Here is a 19,257-nt window from a genome sequence, read left to right as displayed (position 1 = left end):
AGTACAGAATTTTGATCAGGTCTTTGACAGAACATTTAAACAAATGTTTTCTAGCAGAACTGTGAAATAAACAAGCCTTCCACCATAAAGAGAACATGTAGCATAAGCTTTTGATATCAAGTACTCTAGAGTGAAAGTGGTTTAGATGGACAAACATTTTTCATTTGTTATTTGATATACATAGATATGGTAAGAATCATATTTAGACTATGCATTACTATGAAGCTTCATTCCAACTTTAGCATTTTTCAATCTCTTCATCAAAATATCTTTGATATATTTTGTTTTGAAGCAATATATGATTGGATTAACAGCACAAGGAAGAAGACTGTACAACAATACCAATAAAATGCGGATGTCCAAACTGAAAGAGAATCCTGTATAATGAGCTAGATAAACAAAACATCTTGGCACGTAATAAAGGCAAGAAATGAGTAACTGTGGTGTACAAGTTGAGAAGGTTTTGTATCGTCCTTCTGCGTTTCCTATTCTTAAAGCAACTACAAAGATGGAAATAAAGGAAAAAAGTATAAATGAAAGTGGAAGCAAGAGACTAAACATTGCAAGGATGAGAGCAACAGTCTGAACATATTTTACATCTCCACCACATGCCAGGTTTGTAACTGAAGTATGGTCACAATAACATTGCACAATATTAGATTTACAATAAGGCAAGGTTAGGGCATGATATATAACCCCCATCATCCTAAGAAATGTACCAATCCATGACAATCCGCAAGCCATAGATACAATGTTATTTGTAAGTAGAACATGATATTTTAATGGAAAACAAACTGCAATAAAACGATCAAGGGCCATAATAAGGAGAAGGAGAGATTGAATTGCTCCCAAGGAATGAACAAAAAACATCTGAGTGAAGCAGGCACCAAAAGATATTATCTTGTCATCCCACCAATATCTGGATATCATTTTTGGTAAGGTCACTGTCCCAAATAACAAATCATTCATTGCCATATGACAGAAGATCAGATATGTTGGCTTATGAAGATGCTTCTCAACTCCAACAAAAACTAAAATAAAAATATTTCCAACAAGAATAGCCATGTAGGTAAAGAAAAGAAGAGTAGATACAGGTCCATAATACATTGGGTCAAGTCCTGGGAATCCAAATATTAAGAAGTCTTTGACTGCTGTTTTGTTCGTAACAATCATAATTTGTTGAAATGTTGTAGAAAATTTTCTCTAAAAAGAAATTTGCAAGTTTCTTGTAGGTATATCATTCAGATAGTACTGTAGACTTTATGATATATATCACGCACACAGAAGTATGGACCCACAGATACACAACTGAGGTACGTAGAATGCCAAAAGTTTAACAGACTGAATAAACTTACAAGCACAGTGTCCAAATCAGCAGGCAAAAGGGAAATCCAAAATACAGGCAGTGGTCAAAATCCAGGGAAACAACAAAACTCAGAATACAGAAGACTAGGGAAACGCTTGAAGGCTGAACACAAAGGAAGCAGACCATCTTGCACTAGGGTAAGGGGAAGACTGAACTTAAATACACAAGACAGGGGAGATTGTGGGCATTTCTCAATACCAAGAATGCAAACTACGGACTTGTGTTCTTGGGGAGAACGTTCTTGCTGGTTGTTCTTGGAAGAATTAACTCGCAAGTTCACAAGCACAGAAAACGCTGTTAACAGTTTGAGACAATGTGTTCTTCCTGTTATTGCTCAACACCCCCAGCACAGAGGCTACCTGCAGGGCTCCAAAATACCAGCTAGAAATAAAAACCACAACAATATAACCACTTTGTATTAAAACAATCTCTGGACAAGAAAACCTCATAATGCTACAACTATTGCAATAATATTGAAAAATAAAACTAATTGAGCTTTAATTTTATTGTTGATGGTTTAGTTCAAACAACCCCTTATTCAAAAGAGTGGAATGTGATTCCTACTATTATTAGCGTATAAGTTTAAGTCAGTTTAAATTAAACAAATAAATAGGCATATGCACTGGTGTGTCCTATGTGTTCCTATTAGTGTTATGTGGAATTATCATTTCTATATTATTGTAGTGCACTGTATATGCCCAGGGAGATGGAAATTAGAAAGGTTATTATTATTATTATTATTATAAAGGTTGGTGTCTCCCCTTTAGTCTACATAACATGTCATAGCATGTTACCACTTTATGTACAACTGTTCATTTATCATAAAGACTCTAGTAAATCAGAAAACAAATACACCAAAAATATGAACTAAATACAAAATATAATGTAGGCTATAGCCTATGGCATAATTTAAACAAGTCTCCCGAAAAGAAACGGGTATATCTCATAGACTAATAATATACAGTCTATCTATGGTATATCTCTCCTCTGCCTGCTGTGTGTGTGTGTGTGTGTGTGTGTGCTTGTTGAGTTTAACTCCGAAAAGACAGTTAACCACATGTGTTGTGATATTTAAACAAACAATCCGAAACGGCGAAATAAAAGCCTCTTATTTACGGGACCGGTCTAAAAGACCTCCGTCTTACAGCGGGATCTCCGAGTGTGACTGTCCGAGCGCCGAGCAAGCGGCCCCGGCAGGCGCAAGCTGGCGGCCGCGTCATTTTATGGAGCTCCGAAAACTCCGAAAACTTTGGAGCAAATTGTCAATTCAGCAAAGATTTTCGCAAGACTGCCTATATTCGAAATCTAAACCGTTCATTTCTCGCCTAAAATGTTCTCAGAAGTGAATTTAGTGATGAATAACAATAATAAAACGTTTTTGGGCTGTCTATGTTCTGGAAATCTAACCATCATTGAATGCCGAAATGAATGTTGGGATACAGGTGCTGCGAAGTTCATACAAGTTAGCAATCGATGTATCCTCGGTAAATGGGCGTGTCAAGAATACAGCCGGGAATTTTAACTGTTCTTGGCGAAATGCGAACTTGTGTATTGGGACCATTAACATATATATATAATGGACCAATAGATCCCGTTGCTCTGGACGGAGACCAGTGAAGGCTATTAGAAGCACTTTTGCGGTGATACCTTGCTTTACTGCGCAGCCTCCAACTGACGGAGACAACGTAAATGTGACGTGAGCAACGTGTCTGAAAGTTGTAAGTCTTCTGGTAGCTGTGCCAAGAGAAATCTCAATCATTCCCAATCTTACAGAGACGGAGCGTGTAGGTATATGTAAGGAGATAACATAAGCACAGGCTAATTATTGCTAACTAACATGCTAGTTAACATTAGCAATTAAACCTAAACAGCTAATGTAATTCGAAACTGCCTGCGAGCTTCTCCTGTACTATACGGTAATTCCTCTACTGCGCGACAGTAAGTCCCTTGGTTATGACACAATCGTTAGCCTATTTTTACAAAAACGTCTGCTACGGAGCCATAACGTGAGGTACAAGGTAATGAAGCCTTTTATACATTGTTGTGTTTCTTTAGAACTAAACAATGGACAAATAGAGTCTTTAAACGCTTCAGATGTAAAGTTATTCGCAGTCAAGTGACGTAAAAAAAAAATGGCGGTCAGTGGAATGCTAACAGGAGGTGATACCTTTGTAGCAACAAAATGACGCCATCGGAGGTTCGAGTTCTGAGGTTCGAGTTCTGAAGCGAAGCTTACCCCCTTGATTGGGACAGTACTTTGGCAACACGAGATGACGTTTCACAGGGACACAAGAACACAAGTCAATAGAAGAACACATATTGGGAAACGCCCAATGAGACTCAGGTGCAACACATTAGGGCGGGGACATGTAATCACAATGGCGGGAAAAATGACAAACAGGAAGTAAAACAAGAAACACTAAGGGGAACAGAAACCTTCAAAATAAAAATGGAAAAGGAAATGGAAAAAAACAACAAAAATGAGAACCAAACTAAAAACAATAACTTAAGCGGGCATGACAATATAGCTGTTTTCTATCGACTGGGAGACTGAGGCAAATCCCAATACTGACAATCAAGGTTACAGTGCACTGCATATTATAAAGGCTGTTTAGGAACTGACATAATGACATATGCGGGGTGGGATAATCTGTGTGCACTATGCAGTGTATAATTCATTAATATCTTGCTGATCAAATATGTCCCAATTACTAGGGATCAAGGTTATAATCGTTGAGTTGGCTTGATCTGACTTCTTCTAAAGTTTTTAACTGTACTTCTCTCCCAAAAAAGCCCCTGATCGGATTGGCTTTCTGACTCCTTTAAAAAAGGCAGAGAAACAGAGTCAGCTCCCTCAACTGTAGACTGTATACGTGTGCCTCAGGTGGGCCAGCAAGAAAGACAGAGAGAGCATGGCAATGCTTGGAATGAGAGAAATAAAACATTTTGTAATGGTTTCTCAGTGGTTGCGTTCTAAATCACATAAAGACAAAAGCTATTTTGTTGTTGTCTTGTGTATTGTAGTGTATTGTGGATGAAACACTGAACTGCAGGATGTAAAGTGTGTTAACCCCTGTGACCACCAGCAGCGAAAAGCAGCTATAGTGTGAAAATGTGAAAGAAACCTTTTATTTTATTTTATAACACAATTAAACTGCATTAAATCCAGATAATGAAAAAATAAACGTGTCAAGAGAGGTCATGAATCTACGACGGAGCATTAGGGCCACATCAAAGGAAAAAAAAATAAGGAGGACGATTGTTTTTATTTATTTTGCATTTCTAGAATAAAGTTGAAATGTTGAATAAAGTCAAAATGTCGAGAATAAAGTCAACATGACGAGAATAAAGTGGAAATACTTTTTCGAGAATAAAGTCGAAATGTCGAGAATAAAGTCAACATGACGAGAATAAAGTGGAAATACTTTTTCGAGAATAAAGTCGAAATGTTGAGAAAAACTTGATATTTCAAGAATTCAGTCGGACTTTTGAGAATAAACCAAACTACTAGCTTTACCTATAGTCTTCTACAAAATGCCTTGTGAAGGCCTATATGAACTCGTGAAATTAGGCTATACTTCAGAATCGGTTTTAATAACAAGGAAATTCTTTCTCTTAAACACAGTATGGTATTAGGACTTTGAAGAGATTGTGCCGTAAATTGCGTCTGTTCAGAAGGAGAAACCACACAAACTTGGAAGAGGTGGCCGCATTCCTGCAAACTGAAATAGCAGGTAATGGACAGATGCAAGGGTATCAATGGTTACACCTACGCGCAATACAGAGAGGATATGTTGTATCACAAGACACAATAAGACAATTGATCAAATTGCTTGATCCTGAAGGAGTGGAGCTCAGGCGAGCGTGGCGTCTGAGACGCAGGCATTACCACAACAAAGGTCCCAACGCGCTAGGGCATATGGATTCGTACGACAAGCTGAAGCCATACGGCATTGGCATCAATGGTTGTGTTGATGGTTTTAGTCGCTACATTGTGTGGATGGAAGCCTACACAACAAACAACGACCCAAAAGTAATAGCAGACTACTTCATCACATCCATTGCGCGCTTGGAAGTATGCCTGCAGCGATTGCGCGCTGACAGAGGCACAGAAAATGGTCATGTTGAAAAGATGCTTATTTTTCTGCGCAGGAATCACACCGATAGTTTTGCAGGAGACCAAAGTTTCATCTATGGACGCAGCACCGCAAATCAGCGGATTGAATCGTGGTGGGGAATCTTGAGAAAACAAAGTGCACAATTTTGGCTCAACCTTAAACCCTCCAATATGATGGACATTTTTCCGGTGATTTCTTGGATAGAAGCCTAATCCAATTCTGCTTCCTAACCTTGTACAGGTAGGCCTGCACGCTCCCCAGTTATAGGCCTACAGAAGTCACACACTGATACTCACACATAGGAGTGGATTCAACACTCAACATACAGAACACACTAACAGGTGGATATACATTAGGCCTATATGTTAGGAAACAGGTGAAAACAATGCTTAGATATTATTATTCAATATTATTTTATATATATTTTAAGGTATTAGCTTGGAGAGCACTGGCACACAGTATGCCTGCCAGTGGGCTATATATAACAGTTTTAATCCTAAATATTTAAATATATTGGCATGTCTCCAACAAATGAAACATATATACTGTATATCTCATATAAGGAACCTTGTATAATTAATAAAACCTCAGGTTATGTCTGTTTTTTATGCAGGATAAACTTGATGAAGTTGTGACAACCTGGAATTCGCACAACATAAGAGTAAAGCCAGGCCATGGTGTGATAGGAAGACACCCTATTTTGATGTACACACTTTCAGAGACGTATGGCGCTGAGGACAATCTCAAGACAGTTGACATGGAGGAATTGGCCCTGTGTAAGGAAGAGTGCACCCCCAAAAGCCAATACCCATGTGATGAAACCGTATTTGATCTCTGCTGTCTTCTGATGCAGGAAAAAGGATAGGGTGCTCCCAAAGATGGATTTTCTGCTGCTGAACTGTACACCTTATTAAGAATTGAAATAAACCTACTGCTAAATATTTGAGAGTGGACAATTCTCTCTGCACTAAGGAGGATCATTGGATCATATGAGACTCACTTAGGCCACACATGGAAAGCATAATTTCCTTTAAATGGGCCTGATTTAGACCTGCACTTAAGTACCATGCAGTGGTGTGCAAGACCATCTCCACCTACTTGGAAACCTTGCAGTGATTATACACAGGGATATGCACTCTCTTGCCAGTATAGCCTTCATGTAGCATGTGTGATGGACCCATGCATGTAGTTTGAATGGCATCTTATGAGCATCCTCACTTTTGAACCTTTAGATTTTATTCCGAAAATACATTCTGTATTTTCACTAGCTACCTGGCAGTGAGTTTAGGAGGATCTATTCAAAGATATTGAATATTAATAACTATGTTTTCACTAATGTATCACCTGAAAGGTGTTTTTGTTAGTTTAGAATGAGCAATCTATATCTACACAAAATGTCTGTCTTGGAAACCACCATCTTGCATTTACTTTTGTTGGAATGTCAAACATGCAAGTTATGTAATGCTATCAATTAAATTATTGTCTATAACATTGTCTATAACCAGTCCTTCCAGAAAAACGCGGACTTTTTTGTGATTGTTGCGGGCAAAAATCCTTGATTATGCGGCACGTTTTCTTAAAAAATGCGATGGAATATGCGGGATATTTATGCAATTTTATGCGATGAAATTGCGGGAACTTGCAAAAATTGCGGGAACTTGCAAGAACTGCGGTTTGATGAAAAAGAGAAGAAAAAGTGATTCCCCCAACACCCTGCTTTTTTTAAACTTAATTTCCAAAAATAGTTTACAGATATTCAGTCATTGCAATAAGTAAACAAATAAGATACAAAAATATATACAAATAATATAATATTAAAGTAAAAATAAAAGTAATAGTCTAAACAGAGGGAAATAAAAGATACAAAAGAGACAGACTTTCAAAAATCGTTAATAATATAGACAGCAGGAGCACTTAAACAAAGAGATTTCAGATAATATCAGATATTAAGATAGCTTTCTTATTGGATACCAACTTAAGAGACGCAAAGTACATGTCAAATTCAACCTCCAACACCTGCTTTTCGATGATGTTCACGTCGCGTAATTACGTCACTTCATAATGTTCCCATGGCAACAGGGGAAAATGGCTGCTCTTGTGTGAAGTAAACGCAACATCTTTCCACTTTCTGCTTAGATATATGTGACTTTTTTGCAACAAAAATGCGGGGATTATGAAATCATGCAAGCACCGCATATTTTGCGCGGAAATCGGCAATTTATGCGGCGAAAGTGCAGCATGTTTGAAAAAATGTGGCCCCCGCATGAATATGCGGACTTTGGCTGATTATGCATTGAATTATGCGATCGCATTATCGCGTTTTTCTGGAGGGATTGTATAACAATGGGCTAAATTTATTGTATATAACATTAAAGGTTGTATTGTATTGTGAATGACAATGTTTACATAATTTCTCACCAAGTTAATCAGGTGCTTGATTAATTACAGCATTAACCTGTTAAACTCAAATGTTTTTCTAGAAATGTAAGTGTTCTTGACACTTGTGAATCTTACCCTTTAACTTAATGAATAGTTAACAGCATACACAAATGAAATAGGTGCACTTTTAATGTCAAATCATAATAATTTTTTTCCCATGGTCCATTTTTGGGGGGATAGAAACTACACCCACAGAACACTCACATAACAAGTAATTCCGTGTTGCTTGGCTACATCAGTGAACTCAGATGTTTTTTTTCACTTCCTATTGTTGGACATATTGTACCTTATCCTGTAAAACATACAAATAAAAAATACAAATCACCTTATTCACAGAACACCTGAAGTGTAATCTAACAAACATAGCTAACCGGTGACATGCTTTACATGTACTATGCCTGTGGTTGTTTTACAAAATAAAATCATAAGAAACCATTTTGCAAATTCAAAATATTTAACTAAAAAAAAGTTCCCTATTGTAGTGAAATAATGATGGCATGACTGCGAAGGGCCTGTGTGCATTAAGAGCTGCAACTACAACATGTATTTTGAATTAGGCACAAAATTAATAAATGAACTAATTAACCTGAAATTCAATTTTCCACTACCTACTTATTGTAATAAACCCTAGTTTAAGCTTACTCAAGCTGTCAATACACAAAGACAAATATGCAAATATTGTTAACCTAGAAAATAGTTTGTGAAAACTGTACTTGAAGTGGCTCTATACAAACAGAAACAGAAGTAGTGAAATGCAGGTTCCTGTTATAAAGTCATAACATCTGACATTTGCAAAAACATAGAGCCCTTAGTTTTTGCAGGAATGCAGGAGAACTGAAGACAAACTGCACCTATAAAAGGCTTTCAAGGTAAAAATAGCAGCTTTTATTTTTTTTCTAGAAACCTTGGCTTGGCAACAGCATGGCCACAATTGTTTTTGAGGGGCCACATATTGTGCTACACAATGTCCATCACCCAGATGTTGCTCTCAAGGACTTCATTGAATTCAGCCCAAAAGTCAGGGAAATTTTCATAGCAGTCAGGTAGCTGTAGGAACATTCCACATGTCCGTCCAATTAGTCTTCTTGTGAAATCCGTCATTTCTGTAAATTCAACAGTGATGGTGTCTGACACAATCAAATCGGACCCTGTGCTGAATCTCAGAAATGTTCCAAGTTTTTCTTCATCCAGTTCCCTGATGTACCTTCGTAGATGATGTTCGATCATCTTTTTGCTTTGCCCTCTTATCTGCTGGGAACTTCAACAGCCTTAACACCTTCTTAGCTGTGGGTTTAAGATCAGCATACATCTTTGACAGCTTTTCATAATTCAGACTGATCCGTGATTGTGTGATGTCCCTCCAACAATCAATAACAAACATAGGCTTTTGAACAAGTTCTTTGTGGGAAATCTCCATCAGAATTTGTGGAAGGGTGTCTGCTGAGGGTTTTCTTCTGCATTCGTAGTTGTCATGGACCTCCAACAGGTCATCAGGTTCAACAGATGAGTAGAGAAATCTTGTAAGGCTTGCCTGAGGATCTCTCGGTCTTGGCAGCTTACAAACTGAAGAAAGGCTTCTGTCAGATCACTGCTCCAAATAACATCTCCTCAACAAAAGGGGGCGCAAGCTTGATAGGAAGGTAGTGGTAGTCTTTGTATCCTCTCAATAAAATTCTGCCGACGGCTTTCCATGTGTCAGCCTTGAAATCATGTCTGATGAAGGGTACTTTCATTATTGTCCCGAGTGTGCAACGATCATAGAATTCGTGCCAAAATGCACTAAAGACATCTCTCAGAACCCCTGACCCACTACCAGCTTCCTCAGAATTATCTGGGAGTAATCGTCTCACTGCCAGTGGTCTGGTTGGAGTCTCGGGGTCAGAAAATGCTTCAATCATGTCATTGAAGCAATTTGCATGGTGTATAGTGATCAATTTTGTTTGCGGTGCATGGTCAGGTGTTTCAGGCTGATAAATCAGTGTCATCAAGATCAAATTCAGCCTCTGTGTGTGGGCCAAATGTAATTTCAGGGTCTGAGATATATGTTACGTCTTGAAGAACAACTGCATCGTCCTGCAATATCTCTGGTACAATAAAATGGATCTCTGAGACCACTGGGTAATCTGTGACATGATCTGTAGCAAGTGAGTGATCTGTGGCAACGGGGTGATGCAGAATGACCTGGTCCTGGTCCTGTGCTGAGTAACTAGACTCCCGAGACAGGGATTGGCTGTCAGAAACTTCAATAATTTCATCCTGGTCCTCAAAGTTAGATTCATCATTGTGTTCAGACTCAGTAGTAGATGCATCTTCACCTAATTGTGGTTTTGGCTGAGTGGCAATGTAGAAAAGCAGCTTGGGTAGTTTGACTGTTATATATATTTTGCCAATTGAGACATCATCAGAAATACAGTTTTGTATCAAGTCCCATACATCAAATGTGAAGTCTGATTCATGGCCTTCACTTGAAACACTATTTGGAAAAAACGACTCTTTCCCTCTTTCAGGATGTCATTAAATCCACTATTGAAGTCCATAACAACCTTTCTGGTGCCCCCTCCTTGTTTTGCTCTAACCTGTTTAGTTTCACTTTTGTCTTGGTGTATCCAACCTATCTCAATAGTCTGTGTAGTTAGCCTTCGTCCATATGTAGGTTTAGAGGTTTGAGGCTCCTCTGGAATTTCTTTGGTTTCCTTTCTTAGTTTCATTTTCTCCCTGAGCTTTTCAAGAAGACCCAGTTTTCGCTTTGAGGCAGGCTTTTGATGTCAGCAAAAATTGAAAAGTGCAATTCTGTCTCCATATGAGGGAATGTATTTGGCCAAAGCTGAACCATAAGCAGGATGACATCTATGTTGATCTGTGAAGCAAAGGAAAACCATGAAAGGGAAAGAATCATCAGTTTAATAGCTACAGCCTTTTTATGGTATTCCATTTCAGGGTTCTATAATTGACGTATAATTACTATATAGTTTAATTTTGTCATTCTTTCTGTATGTGCAATAATTAAGTGAGGTCTGCAACCCATTCACATTACTTGATATGTCATTCAGGTGCTCTTCCTGGACTTTTTGCATGTGAATCTATCTGTAAGGAATCAGCTGTGACTATGCTTGACTCTAAATAAACCCACTAGGCATACTGAAGCATCATAAGAATCATGGTTGGCAAAATGCATATCAATAAAGGGTCAATGTCAACTTTGAATTCACACTAGAACCAATTGTACTGTCCCTAAAGTGCAAACCTTGTCCATCAAAAACAGACAGATTGAAGAAAATGCTTATACAGTAATTAAGAGAATTTAAGTTGATAATTGACCCAGGCCTGTCTATTGTTAAGCTCTTTGTCAGGATCCTGATTATTTGAGGTTAGGTCAAACTGAAATAGATTATAAGTACAAAAAATATTCATAAATCACAAGGGAATCAGCAATCCTGTTAAATTAACTTTGTATTCTCAGAGAATAAATAAATTAATTCGTTAAACTTACCCAGGGGATACCTAGCAAGCCTGTCAATTGGACTTCTGCATCTCAGCTGCTACATACGCACCTTTTGCTCCTCCATTAGTGTGAGGGCTTCCTCTGGGACCCCCCGATCTCGTAGGAAATCACGAGTCACGGTGATTGACATTTTTGCCAGGTACATGGAACTGTTGTTCTGGCGAATTATGGTCCTTTAACATTGACAGAAAAGAGTCTATGAGCTATTTGTTTATAGTTGAATAGTAACGACAATCAAGATGGTGTTCTGTTTCTATCTTTCTTTGATAGCATCTATTCAATTCAATTCAGTTTTATTTATAGTATCAAATCATAACACGAATTATCTTGAGACACTTTAGAGATAGAGTAGGTCTAGACAACACTATAATTTACAAAGCCCCAACAATAACAGTAATTCCCTCAAGAGCAAGCAGTGCGACAGTGGCGAGGAAAAACTCCCTCTTGGAAGGAACCTCGGACAGACCCAGGCTCTTGATAGGCGGTGTCTGACGGTGCCGGTTGGGGATGCGATGAACAGTGGCAGTAATAGTCACATTAATAATGGAACAGTGACTTCAAATGGTAGTCGTAGTAGTTCATGTCATATCAGTGCGCTGTAGGGCGTTACAGGATGTAGCGTGGCCCACAGAGCATGGATGGACGTAGCGATCTACGTAGCGATCATCTAACAGTTTTTAGGATAGTGGGCTGTTGATGACTTCAATTCTGCTAGGCTGGTAACGTCAAGGTTAAGCATAAATAAATAGGCTTTACCCTATTGATATGATACGGCTTTCGGTTAAGAATACAGTTGCACCGCTTCAGAAACTCACCTTTACACTCCAAGGATGTAACCCATATCTATGATGTTGCCTACATGGCAGCTGGCATGGCAGGCAGTCGCTGTAATGTGATTAAGTGATAAAAGAGTTGAATTTATTCTCATCATTTCAACTTTAATTTCAACATTTCGACATTATTCTCGAAATAGTATTTCCACTTTATTCTCGTCATGTTGACTTTATTCTCGAAATAGTATTTCCACTTTATTCTCGTCATGTTGACTTTATTCTCGACATTTCCACTTTATTCTCGAAATAGTATTTCCACTTTATTCTCGTCATGTTGACTTTATTCTCGACATTTCGACTTTATTCTGGAAATAGTATTTCCACTTTAATCTCGTCATGTTGACTTTATTCTCGACATTGACTTTATAATCAACATTTATGCAAAATAAATAAAAAAAATCTTCCTAGTTTTTTTTCCTTTGATGTGGCCCTAATGCTCCGTCGTAAAAAAAAACCACAATAACAAAAAAGGAAAAAAATATGGTAAAAACAAAACAAACAAAAAATAAAACTAAGCTAAAAAAAAAAGCAAAAAACAGCAACAAGAAATAATAGGCTCGTTCGAGATGAACTGCAGCCTCGCCTGTAAAGTAGACGAGAGCAAGCGGCAGCAGCCGGGGGCGGTGACAAAAATCCGCTCTCAAGACAGTTTCCAGCTGATTCCAGCAGCCTTCAGGCTGAACAGGAAGTGACAGAAACACTGGTGGTCCGATTCCGATTTAATAAAATGTTATCAGAGCCATATATCAGCTCCTACACAGTCTCCAGTTGTTTTTATTATGACAGAGTAGCTGTCAGAATTCTCTACATGCGATCGGTTGCTGATTTTAATTAACAACACACTGTAGATGATCCATGATCTGAACAGATTTTTGTCTCTCTGACTTCTAAACATAACTATCAGCCACACAACATGTGTTCTGTACAGAATAAGCCTTTAAATCAGACAAATCGCAGTTAAAATCCCTCCGATTCTAAATAAATAAAAAGTGTATATAAAACGTCATCATGTTGAGTCGATTCTGAACCAATCAGCTGTTCGATCAGCTGAGAGGCCGGCGTTTCCCAGCATGCACTGGGTCCGCCTGCGTCCGCCTGGCTCTTGCAGTTGGTGAAAAGCAACTGCGCTACCTGCGTCTCAGAACTGCGGCCGCCTTGGTCTCGTGAGATTATCGTTGCCCACATGTGCATGACGTCAGAGCAAGTCAAGCAATTGTTAAAAAACAATAAATACAATACAACAATACCAGCAAGTACACATAAGATAAGAACAACATATGCTTAGATAGGTAAAAACATATCTGATACTACATAGATACATCAACACATACAAAGACAATACTGTAGCAATGAATACAAACACATTATTCTGTATGCGTTCTAAATCATATAAAGACAAAAGCTATTTTGTTGTTGTCTTGTGTATTGTAGTGTATTGTGGATGAAACACTGAACTGCAGGATGCAAAGTGTGTTAACTCTTGAGACCACCAGCAACAAAAAACAGCTATAGTGTTAGCAATAATAATGTACAATTCATTTCAATTTTATTTATAGTATCAAATCATAACAAGAGTTATCTCAAGACATTTTACAGATAGAGTAGGTCTAGACCACACTGTATAATATACAAAGACCCAACAATTCCAGTAATTCCCCCAAGAGCAAACATTTAGTATGACAGTGGCGAGGAAAAATTCCCTTTTAGGAAGAAACCTCGTGGTGAGAAAAACTTCCTTTAAGGGAGAAACCTCAGACAGACCCAGGCTCTTGGTAGGCGGTGTCTGACAGTGCTGGTTGGGGGTGTGATGAACAGTGGCAATAATAGTCACAATAAAGATAATGGAACAGTGACTAGAAATAGTAGTTGTAGTAGTTCATGGCATAGCAGGGAACTGCAGGGCGTTACAGGATGTAGCAGGGCACTGCAGAGTATAGCAGGGTGTAACAGGGCATAGCAGGGCACGCAGCAGGACCACGGCGACAGCTGCAACCATGATTTAGCTGCCACCCTAATCCAAGGAAACATGCTGGGCGAAAAAAAACATAAGGACTCCAGCGAATAACCTCCCCAGAGCTAAGTTAGTAACAAGCATTTCTGGGACATGGATGCACACAGATAGAAAGAGAGAGGAGAGAGAAGCTCAGTGTGTCAAAGGAAGTCCCCCAGCAGTCTAAAACTATAACAGCATAATTAAGAGAGACAGGTTAAGGAGAGGAGCCTGGTCGGGCTAGAACTCTCCCCCGCCGGATTGAGCTGTACTGGCCTGCCTCCCTCTACTTTGATTATATCATTAATTATATGGTAGATGAATCTGACGATTATGAAGAGAAGCAGCGAAGAGAAGGGGTGGCGCGTCTGCAGACTCACACCTTCCCCCGCCAGTCTGGCTGAACGCTGTAACTCCTCACTCCCTAACTATAAGCTTTATCGAAGAGGAGTGGTTTAAGTTTACTCTTAACTGTGGTGATGGTGTCTGCCCCCCAACCCAGACTGAAAGCTGGTTCCACAGGAGAGGAGCCTGATAGCTGAAGGCTCTGGCTCCCATTCTACTTTTAGAGACTCTAGGAACCACAAGTAACTCTGCATTCTGGGAGCGCAGTGCTCTAGTGGGGCAATAAGGTACTATGAGCTCTTCAAGATATGATGGTGCTTGACCATTTAGAGCTTTGTAGGTCAGAAGAAGGATTTTAAATTAAATCCTGGATTTTACAGGAAGCCAATGCAGAGAAGCTAATTCAGGAGAAATATGATCCCTTTTCTTAGTTTTTGTCAGAACATGCGCTGCAGCATTTTGGATCAGCTGGAGAGTCTTAAGGGTTTTATTTGAGCATCCTGATAGTAAGGAATTACAATAGTCCAGCCTGGAAGTAACAAATGTATGGACTACAGGGCTCGACATTAAGGCTTGTCCGCTTGTCCGGGACAAGTGGATTTTTTTTCGGGCAAGTGGATGAGAAATTTACTTGTCCCACTGGACAAGTTAAAACTCAAACACAATAAAATGCCACTCATTACGTCTATTTTACCGATTTTAAATGAATAAACCCCCCCATAATCCGTCGAACCAGCGTCCAACTCGCCCGCAGTTTAAACATAGCTACATGTTTACATTTCTACCTGCCTCAGAAGAACCGAGAAGAACAGTGGTGGAGACGATGTTTCTTCAGGCTCCGCAGCCCGGACAAGTGCCAGGGAAAGCACCAAACAAAAAAAACCTTACAACAGCACCATACGAATTTAAAAGGGAAAGGAAATTTATCAACAGCTGGAAAGATGAATTTGACTGGGTCCGTTACGAAGGAGGAGAAATGTTCTGCGCCGTCTGCCAGGGGCAGCCCAACTTGGCTGACAAGTAAGTGACGTTAGCTAGCTAGCTAACATCGGCAGCTCTGTACCTAGCAAGCATTAGCAGCATATTCAACGGTAAAGCAGCTACACTTTTTAAAGGATCTCTTGTTAAATCAGCCTCTGCCGGGTAGAAAGTGAAATTGTAGAAAAAAAAGCCTACCGAAGTTCAGTTAGCCATTGTCGTTAGCGATGCTAGCTAACGTTAGTTTGCTAGCTGTATATAACATTTCAGTGGATCTTGCAGCAGTTTGATTTACTGAAAATGATTAAGAAATGTTATATTCTACTAACCATTTGCCTACTTTAGCAAGTCACAGTATTTCCAAGCCCTGATAGTGTAACTGAGACAAATAATTCCTCTTTCAATTCCGTTTTTGTTGTTTAACAGCAATTTACTGGTGAAAGAAGTTATTTGTTAAAAGTTTTTGTTATTACATTTTTAATAAATCATTTAAATTCCCCTCTTTTTTTTGTGCTGTTCCGAAAATTGATCCTATTTGTGACTCATAACCGTGCATGAGCACTACGGTCACGCGCAAAGTGTCCCGGTTTTAGTCCCGGGAAATCTGGTCACCCTATTTATGTAACAAATAAAAATTGTAATAACACCTCAATTGTTACTTACATTATTTGTATAATATTACAGCTCATCTTCATTGGTCAAAGGGACAAGTGCCTTCAGACATGACACACTGCTGTCCCACGGGATCAGCAAACGTCACCAGCACTGTGCTGTTGCTGAGAAAGCAAAAGGTCCTCATGCAAAAGTGCCAACTGTGGTCCAAGCAGTACAAAAAATGGACCCGGCCTTTTTTAATAAAATGAAGAATGTTATGCATACAGCCTATTACATTGCAAAAGAGGAGCAACCCTTCACTCAATTTCCTGAACTTCATGGGCTCATCAACAGGACCGGTGGGACACTCCCAGACAGCTACAATTCAGACAAAGCTTGTGCTCGGTATGTCACACACCGACCAAATAAACACAAATACAATAGCCGAACAATGTTTTCTTGTGTGCAGTACCCAAAGTCTTAACATAATGTTGTTCTTTGTAGCTTCATTTGTAACATATATGATGTGGAGAGGGAAAAGCTAATGGAGAAGTTGAGGAATGCCAAACACTTCTCCATCATGATTGATGGGGCAACTGATGGTGGCAACATTGAAAATGAAGCTGTCTATGTCCGCTTCATGGCAGACGAAGGTCCAGTAAATGCTTTCCTCTCCATTCAGGCTGTTAAGCAAGGAAATGCTTCTGGGATCCTGGATGCCATATATGCAGGTAATGTGGAATGGTTGTATGGTAGATTAACTGTGTTTTCACTTCAAATATCATTATGATATCGGAATGCACAAATTAATTGACAAATGAGACTAATTTGGCTGCAACTCCCTTCATCCAGGGGTTTGTTTTTGCAATGCAATATCTATGCTTTCATGTTTACATTTTAATTTATGGTGCTCAACTGACTTCTCTTTTCTGTGTTTTTCTTCAAAGCATTTGAAGAAGCTGGCATTGATGACTGGAAGGACCAGCTAGTGGGATTTGGCAGTGATGGAGCAGCAGTCAATGTCGGATGCAGGAATGGGGTGGCAGCGCAGCTTCTGAGGGACATCCCATACCTCATCTCCATACACTGCATAGCTCATCGCCTGGAGCTGGGTGTGACTAAAGCAATTAAAGAAAATACCAACATGGTCCAGCTTCAGAATACACTGAAGAACCTATATGACCAGTACCACTACTCCCCCAAGGCTCTCAGGGAGCTTCACCAGATTGCTGAGGCCCTGGAGGAAAAGGTACTGAAGCCGTCCAACCTCCATGGTGCCCGATGGCTACCATATGTGCATCGTGCAACAAAGGTCAGTGCTAAATTAAATACAGCTTTTTAAGCAAATATTATTAATGAGTGATGCCAAATGCATATTATGTAATAATAATTCTCTTTTTTTGTAGATTGTCTGTGATAGTTACTCTGTCCTCCTGGCTCATTTTGAGGACATGGCAAGCATGGAAAGGAGCCCCAAACCATCACCAGCTGTTGTTGGAAGAGCGAAACAAGTCACTGGGTATCTCAAGAACCTGCACCATTTAATCTTTCTACACTTCATGTGTGACACACTTGATCATCTTGCTCTTTTGAGCAAAGAGTTCCAGAAAGACAACAACACGGTTTGTCAAGCGGTTGAAAGCCTGGAGACGTGTTACTGGAACCTGACTGCACTCAAGACAGAAATGGGTCCACAGATGTCCAAAGTCTACGAGGCAGTGAAGACCAATGGAGAATACAGAGGAGTGCAGTTCCAGGTTCGACATGGAGTTCCGAGCTTGGAAGCAGAACGAGCTGCAGTGATTGGTAAGGAGTGTTAGTTACATTATGTAGATTTCCACTGTATTTTAATGTAGTGGCAATAGTGTAATTTAAATGATTATGTTTTGACCCAAACAGATGCCATCATCTTTCACTTAGAGGAAAAGCTGAGGGACCTTCAAAAGGGCAGTCCAGTCAGTAAATTTAAGGCCTTTGATCCCTCTTGCTGGCCCAAATGGGATAGGTCAGACGGCAGTGCTCAATTCAGGGAGAGTGGTCAGGAGGATCTGAGGGCACTGACTAGGCACTTCAGTGTCCTCCTCTGTAGGGAGGGCATAAGCACAGAAGATGTCATGTCCAACTTTCAAGACTACAAGGTCTTTGCCCAGGGGAGAACATCTGTTCCAATGAGGGACACATTCTTAAATATTCTGAAGTCAGGTGTGTGTACTACTGTAAGAATTTGATACAAATTCTGAATGATTACTGTAGAAGTTCCTTCTTAATAGCCTTTTCTATATGTAACACCTCCTGGTGGCAGGGAAGTATCAACAGTTAAAGTATCCTAAAACAGGATAAGCGAGAGAAGGAAAACGTGGTGCCATTCAGTACGGTTGCTGTCATCAGAATAAGAGACCGATAAAATATAACCTTATATTTTCTTATCTTTTCAGATGAGAGATGTGAACGGTTCAGGAGTTTGGTCACACTCCTGAGAATTTACTTGGTCCTGCCAGTCAGCACAGCTGTGTGTGAGAGAGGGTTCTCAACCATGAAACGGATCAAGTCCGACTGGAGGACCAGCCTCAGCTCAGTCCAGCTTCAGAGGCTGATTTTTTTGTCAGTGGAGGGCCCAAAGTTGCAAGACTTTGATGCTGGATTGGTGGTGGAGAGGTGGTGGACCTGCAGCCAAAGGCAGCGCCGCCCAGGATTTAACCCCTGGGAATCAAGGCATCGGTCCGAAGATACAGAGTAGGGTGGGCCATGCCTTCGCCATCCTAGGAAAATAAATATTGCAGGCCTAGGTAACAGGTTTTACTGCCTCGATATCGGTGTAAACGTTAAAGCTACTTGTAAAGCATATTGTTTAATATTACTTGTGCAGCAATGTGTTGATATTCAGGTTGCATTATTATTTGCTTATATATTTCAGAACCACATCTAAACTTCACATGTAATGTAAAATACAACTTCATAGTTAACTTCATGTTCGAGTTGTAAATAAATCTTCCTGCATCTCAAAGATCTCTGGTTCAAGTTCTTACCTGACACCCTACAGCGGGCAAGTGTTTCAGTAGCCAGTTTTCAATAGGTTTTACAAGCCTATTGCC

At 39.6% G+C, this 19,257-nt stretch overlaps 2 protein-coding genes across 2 annotated transcripts; one reads left to right on the top strand and one right to left on the bottom strand.

Annotated features, from left to right (window-relative positions):
• Nucleotides 1–207: 207 nt before the first annotated feature.
• LOC120552043 (olfactory receptor 52K1-like) lies at nucleotides 208–1,173 on the bottom strand. Its single transcript, XM_039789691.1, has one exon. The coding sequence runs from the start codon at nucleotides 1,171–1,173 to the stop codon at nucleotides 208–210; it is 966 nt and encodes a 321-aa protein (XP_039645625.1).
• A 16,075-nt stretch (nucleotides 1,174–17,248) lies between these two features.
• On the top strand, nucleotides 17,249–18,975 carry LOC120549135 (zinc finger protein 862-like). The gene is made up of 3 exons (XM_039785793.1): nucleotides 17,249–17,477; nucleotides 17,572–17,971; nucleotides 18,601–18,975. The coding sequence occupies exons 1-3, from the start codon at nucleotides 17,310–17,312 to the stop codon at nucleotides 18,900–18,902; spliced, it is 870 nt and encodes a 289-aa protein (XP_039641727.1). The 5' UTR covers nucleotides 17,249–17,309; the 3' UTR covers nucleotides 18,903–18,975.
• The last annotated feature ends 282 nt before the right edge of the window (nucleotides 18,976–19,257 follow it).

The sequence above is a fragment of the Perca fluviatilis genome, chromosome 2 (assembly GCF_010015445.1).
Source record: "Perca fluviatilis chromosome 2, GENO_Pfluv_1.0, whole genome shotgun sequence".
Lineage (NCBI taxonomy): Eukaryota > Metazoa > Chordata > Actinopteri > Perciformes > Percidae > Perca > Perca fluviatilis.
This window is presented reverse-complemented; position numbering and strand designations above follow the sequence as displayed.